This window comes from Onychostruthus taczanowskii, unplaced genomic scaffold (assembly GCF_017590055.1).
Source record: "Onychostruthus taczanowskii isolate IOZ18803 unplaced genomic scaffold, ASM1759005v1 scaffold57, whole genome shotgun sequence".
NCBI classification, from domain to species: domain Eukaryota; kingdom Metazoa; phylum Chordata; class Aves; order Passeriformes; family Passeridae; genus Onychostruthus; species Onychostruthus taczanowskii.
The window spans coordinates 2,334,498-2,340,652 of record NW_024503346.1 but is presented as its reverse complement, the minus strand read 5'-3'; the positions used below and the strand labels follow the sequence as shown (position 1 = coordinate 2,340,652).

General features: G+C 46.4%; 1 protein-coding gene across 1 annotated transcript; it reads right to left on the bottom strand.

Annotated features, from left to right (window-relative positions):
* Window positions 1–320: 320 nt before the first annotated feature.
* On the bottom strand, window positions 321–5,541 carry FAM210B (family with sequence similarity 210 member B). The gene is made up of 3 exons (XM_041417884.1): window positions 5,390–5,541; window positions 3,393–3,565; window positions 321–2,404 (listed from the first exon to the last, which is right to left on the bottom strand). Exons 1-3 carry the CDS (start codon window positions 5,504–5,506, stop codon window positions 2,188–2,190), a joined length of 507 nt encoding a protein of 168 aa, XP_041273818.1. The 5' UTR covers window positions 5,507–5,541; the 3' UTR covers window positions 321–2,187.
* Between the last annotated feature and the right edge of the window lie 614 nt (window positions 5,542–6,155).

Here is a 6,155-nt window from a genome sequence, read left to right as displayed (position 1 = left end):
TGTCAAAAAGGAAGCTCAAAGTGCTGGTACCACCCAGTCATTGACCATCCCACAATCCCAATTTAGGATTGCAAGGTAAGTACCAAATGTGTTGCTACTTAAACTGCTGGGTTTATTGAAAGCTTGGCCTGCTCTGTCCTTTTTCCAATGAATTTATTCAAACATTTTCTAGCCCTTTCTCTCAGAAGTACTTTCAAATTATGTTCAGCAAGTAACAACACCAGATGTTTATAAGACATTTCTTAAACTGTACCAAGGGTCAGGCCCCTTGCCACCAAAATCAAGGCCAACTCTTTTCCAGGAAAACACTTAAAGCAAACTAAGAGAAAGCAATTTTATTGTCTTTTCAGAATAAGACTTTTTGCTATTTTACAAACAGTTTTAAAAAATGATCCTTCTGCAAGCAAGGACTCCAGAATTCAAAATATATTCTCAAATTAATTTAAAATATACTTTGCAAAAATCTTCATCTAAACAAACTGCCAGTAGTTTATACAACCACATAAGTAATCAGAATTCTGGCCACAATTTATATGAAGCTGTTTCTTTACAGCAAGAAAACTCTAGTTTAGTGCTGGTGCCTCCTACTGACTTCTAAATGATTTTAAATGGTTTCATATGATTTTGAAAAAAACTTTTGACTATTCCTTCTTTATTACATTTAAGACAAAGCCTCCTTTTCAGAAATTATTCTAACTTAAGTAAACAAAGCTGCCTCAAAGTTATTTTGAAGTCTTATCCTTGGTCCACATGAAACCTGGGCCTTTCTGTTGGGGGGGAAGGAGTTAAGGTGCAATTTAATGTTCTGGCTGAGGGGGAGGCAAGAGGCTGCTCATAACAAGAAGTTATTTGCTCCTCCTTTCTTCCCTCAGCCAGCTCTTATCATAACTCCACCCTTTCTTCCTCTCTATTCACTAAATTTTAGCAAAACTAGAAAGCTATTCCAGGGTATTTTGCTGCTATTTTACTTAAATCAGAGCTCTGTCTGAACAGATCTGTCAGAGCCACCTTGGGGTAAGTGCAAGCACAAAGAGAACTCAGAGAAGAGCAGGCAGCAGGTCCCAAACAGCCCCAGCTCTTGCTCAGGCTCTCACAGCAGCACAGGCTGAGCCCAAAAGCCAGGCTTACCCCAGGGTGACAGTAATTCTTCTGTTTTAGGATCAGCCTGCAGGTTGAGTGGAATGTGGAATGTGGATATCCACACCTGTAACTGTATTCTAACACCAGCGTCCCCATAAGGAAGGCAAAGCCCCCTCATTGCTACATTCACCAGTCTCAGCCCAAAGCACAGGAATTCTTCCTGGGAAGCTGGGAATTGGAATGTTTGCACTTCTGGTGCAGATGATTTGAGTTTCACACACAGGAGCAGAAAGCAGCTGGGGTTAGTTTTAAGATTTTAAAAGAAGTGTTTCCAGTACAAAGCCAGATCTCAAACTATTGACAACCCCCCAGCTCCTCTCTGCCTTGATGCTGTTTGGAGTATGTTCACACAGGTAATTGTGGTTACACTGATTTCAGTAGGCTCAGGGTTTTTTCTGAGTCTACAAACATTTAAAAACAAAGGGACTTTAGTAAGGCTGGCTCCTAGCCAGTACATTTTCAAACAATGCAGTCTTGGACTATGGAAGCAATACACAAAGTTTCAGAACAGTGCTTCACCTATTGTGACTAAACCAATTATGACTGCAATAATTAATCATATGGGTACTCCCACTGAAGCGAGTTCAATGCCTGTGCTGTGCTGCAAGAAGGGCTATAATAAAAGTCTCTCCTAACAAAAGAAACACCCACCTGCCACTTTAGATTCCAATACATACCCTTGTCAAGAGAACTACCCATGTAGTGAGATATTGTTTATTCTGTTGGAAGGAGAATCTCACAGTTTCTCAGCTATGCAGCAATAAATGAAAGCTATGACTCCGTTTTGAAAAGAAAAAGGCTCAAAAGCTGGCTTATAAAGACCCAGAACTGCGGTCATTGTCAAGCATTTATATTCCCACTTGAAATGCAAATCACATCCCGTTTGAACAGGTTTGTCCTAAGAATAAGCGGCAAAAGCGAAAAGAGACAAGGACAGCACTTCTCACAGTGACATTCACCTGAAAGAACAATTAAGAAACACAAGACGGACCTGAACCCAGACAAGTCTTTGAAAGAAACCTTTCACCCGGAGAGCCGCAGGCAGGCTCAGGGGCCGGAGGCAGGGGGTTTGAAGAAGCCGGCCTTGCGGCAGTAGCGCACCAGGAAGGGCACGGACACCACGGTGATGCCGATGCGCACGGGGGCGAAGAGCTTGTGCGCGGCGTAGGCCAGCACGAAGGTGCCGGCGCCTGCCGCCATCCGGGACTGCAGAGAGGCCTCGCTGAAACCCAGCTCGAGCAGCGCCGCGCTCACGTCCACGCCGCTGCGCACAGAGGAGACGCCGCGTTAGCTCAGGGTTACAAAGAGCGACTGCCGCGGTTTTGTTCGCGTGCCGCGGTTCTAACTCGGGCTTTAGAGGTGAGGTTTGTCTGCAAAGGGGTTCTTAAAACTTTCTTCTTAAAAGTTACCGTGAGTTTGCGTCGGAGTTTTCGGCTTCACAAATTTATGTTAAGCTTTATTCTGTGTCTCGGGGGAATTTATCACCTGAGCGCGAACCAAAATGAGGTAGCTGCTGTTAGGTTTGGTGTTACGAAATGACAAATTATCTAAAATCGAGCAAGTGAAGGAAGTGTTGAGGAGCTCAAATGGGCGTTATCCACCAAATTCATTAATACAGACATAGCAGATTTCATCAGGAAAAAAATGTTGTCACCCTGTGCCACAATGTAGTAAACAGGAGAAATCAGGCATTCACGTATTCCCACTGGAGTCAGGAATAAGCAGCAGGGAATGTTTGGGGTAATAACACGTTCCCTTGTCTCCTCAGCTGGAATACCTTGTGTGACATGTGTTCCAACAAAGCCACACACACAACTCCCCACCTGACTCCTGTATTTGCACTCTAATCCTCTTCTAGTGGCTGTTATTTTCTGCAGTTCAACTGCACAAACTGTGTTCAACACCCAGAAAAATACCTTTATCTCTAAGCCCCAGAGCACTTTTGCATGGCTCTATCTCTCCAGACCAAGCAAGAACAAATATATCTGCAGAACAAATACATTTTCTGCCTGGTCAGTTATGGTGGTGCTGTGCCTGCTGTTTTCCCTGCTGATGAACCTGTGCAAAATGACCATGTGTCCATTTATGGACCATAAATGTCCATTTATGGACCCATCCATACTCAAAACTCAGAGGTAACTATAGGTTCAATAGGCACAAAGTGCCTGTCTCCTGTCAGAGATAAGCACAATGGTAAATGTATTTTACTTTTACCACTACCTGGAGGTGACAGACAGCTGTACAAACCTCACCTTGACACAGCCAGGTAGAAGATTCCCAGAGATACTAAGGAAATTCCAACATGGAAGGAAACCCCTACAGCACCATATTCTTTAAAAACTTGTTTCAGCTGCTGGGATTTGTTGAGTTTCTTGTTTTCAGCACTGGGACCAGTGGCTGTGTTTTTGAGGGGTTCAGCTGCATCCTGAAAAGAAAACAATTAGAAGTATTTGTTAGCATTAAGCACAAAATCATATTACAGTTAGCTGAAATGATGAAAGAAGTGTCTTGCACACAGAGTGATTTGGGAAGACAGAAACTCACTTCTGCTCTTCCACATCAGCACAGCAGATGCTGTGGCAGAGCATTTCTTCCCACAAGCTCCCTTCTCCCACCTATTCCTGTCAAAGGAATGCACTGATCTTGGTGTAAATTCTTACACAATTCAGGTTTCATAATTAAAACCAGATTATTTGATGGCAGTGTGTGCCAAGGCACACCCACACAGCTGCTGGAGCCGTGAGGCTGAGGTGTGAGAGCTATTTGCTTCCAGCCACTGCCCAGCTTTACCCAGTGACTCCTGGAACACTGCTTTTTGCTCCAGGGCTAAGCAGCCAGAAGCACTGGAAGCCCACCTGGTACCATTTAAGAACAGCTCCCTGATGGAAAGAGAACCAAAGTTTAAGTTCCTATAAATCACCCTTAATGCTGAGCTGATCAAAGCAAGAACTGCAAGTGTTGACAGCAACAAGCAACTCTGTTGCTACAGTGCAGACAACAACTGCAGGGACACGCCAGGGCTGGTGTCAACAGCCCAGCTGCACTGAAAATCTTTGTCACAGCAGAAGTCATTGATAGATTTTTATTTGGGTACATTTCAAGTGCATAAGTTCATACTAAACCATACCCCAAAGCAATCTGAAAAAAAATCAAAGGAGGGCAGCTGTGCTGGCAGCTCTTGGAAACTCCCCACGCTCGCCCGAGAAGAAATACTGACAGGAAGAAAACATTTCCACAAAAGCCTCAGGATTTGTCTCTAATTAGTCAGCAATTGTCAGGAAACATTAGAGGAGTCCTCTCCTTCCAGCTGAGCTCAGCACCAGTTGTGACAATGTGACAGCCACCACAGGACAGGTAGAGCCACCAAGTGCCTGCCACCACTGTCTCACTGTGGTTTCAAAGCATACAAATTCGAAGAAAAATATTCTTGATTAATTATTGGACTTGCTAAGATTGTAAATTAGCACACAAGACAGTCTTACAACCCCCAAGGTAAGCACACCACCCGCCCAAACCCTAACCCCACATCTGTTTGTTTTTCTCTTTTGTAATTATTTCTGTTACGTTGCATTTCATATTGACAGGAAGTCATACAAATATAGAAACAGGAAATTGTGTGGCTCAGCTTATCCTGATCCTTGTAGTTTTAAAACTTTAGATTTTTCTTTTGTGGCTTATGAGCTCTGAGTCTTAAGGATGGATTATAAGGACTGAAAAATTGCTTGTTCTGATCTTTCAAGTCCATTCCAATTCCCCTGTATTCACAGGCTCACACACCAGGAATGGTATTGAAACAAAACAATATATTTCAACTGATATTATTTGGAGTACCCAAGGCAGTCACATAGGGAATAATATCCAGCTTAGCAAGTAAAGCTTCTGCCTATTTCCATGTCACTCTGCGACAATATTTCAGCTAAAAAGCCGATTTTATTAGCATCATTCAGGCGATTTAAAGCATGAAAACACATCTAAAACACCCCGTGATGCTTCGCAACGAGGCAGCAGAAACCACAGTGCAAATTACGCCGCAGACATTAAACCGCAGAAAGCCCACACTGCCAACGTGCCCACCGGCAGGTGCGAACCAGCTCCCCCAGAAACCCGCGACAAACACGATTTATTGACCCCATGGGGGCTGAGAGAAGGGATGGAGGTGAAAAAAACCCTGAAAGACACCCCCAAAAAGCTGAGGAGCGCTGTGAGATCGGGGCATTTAGTGCAGCCGGGCCCCTCAGCCCTCACGTACCTTGGCGCTGGCGCGGCGCGGGCCCGGCCCCGGCGGGAGCGCGGCCCAGGCGGGGCAGGGGGAGCGGGGCAGGCGGAGCGGGGACAGCAGCGGGGACAGCCGGCACAGGCGGTACATGGCGGCACCGCCGGCACACGGCAGCGGCCCGGCCCCCCGAGCGGCATGACGGGCCGGGCACACGCCCCGACCGCCTCCTTAAAGCCGCAGCGTTCGCGTTCGTGAGGCGCGGATATCTTGTGGCGCGGCGGGTTCGTCCCAGCCGTGTCCAGCCTGGCCTTGGACGCCTCAGGGATGTGGCAGCCACGGCTCCTCTCGGCAGAGCTGTGCTAGGGCTCCCCATCCTCACTGCCAAGAATTTCACCCTAATAGTCTAATCCTTCCCTCTTTCGTTTTGAAGTCATTTTCCCTTGTCATTTCGCTCCAGGTGTTTATAAGTGGTCACCGAGCTAGAGAAATCCCGAGTTGTGCTGGACCCACACGGATGATCCAGTCCTGCTCTGAGCTCTGCACAGGACATCCCAACAATCCCAACAAATGAGTCAGGAACTGGCTCAGGAACTGAAGTGACAGGGCACAGGGGAATGGCTTCAAATGTAGAGGGGGGAAATTCGTACCCCAACGATCCCACCCTGGCATCCCGGTGTCCAAATGCGCAGCCTCGGGGCTGTTCCCGTTCCGTGGGGAGCCTGGGCAGTGCCCAGCACCTCTGGGGAAAGAACCTTTCCCAATATCCAACCTAACCCTCCCTGGCACAGCTCCAGCTGTT

What these genes read in the sequence shown, in the direction of transcription:
- FAM210B (XM_041417884.1), bottom strand. Translation starts at nt 5,506, where the DNA reads ATGTACCGCCTGTGCCGGCTGTCCCCGCTGCTGTCCCCGCTCCGCCTG. An exon ending in CGCGCCGCGCCAGCGCCAAG is followed by an intron (nt 3,566 to 5,389) that starts GTACGTGAGGGC and finishes TTTTCTTTTCAG; the next exon opens with GATGCAGCTGAACCCCTCAA. An exon ending in TTCTACCTGGCTGTGTCAAG is followed by an intron (nt 2,405 to 3,392) that starts GTGAGGTTTGTA and finishes CTCTGTGCGCAG; the next exon opens with CGGCGTGGACGTGAGCGCGG.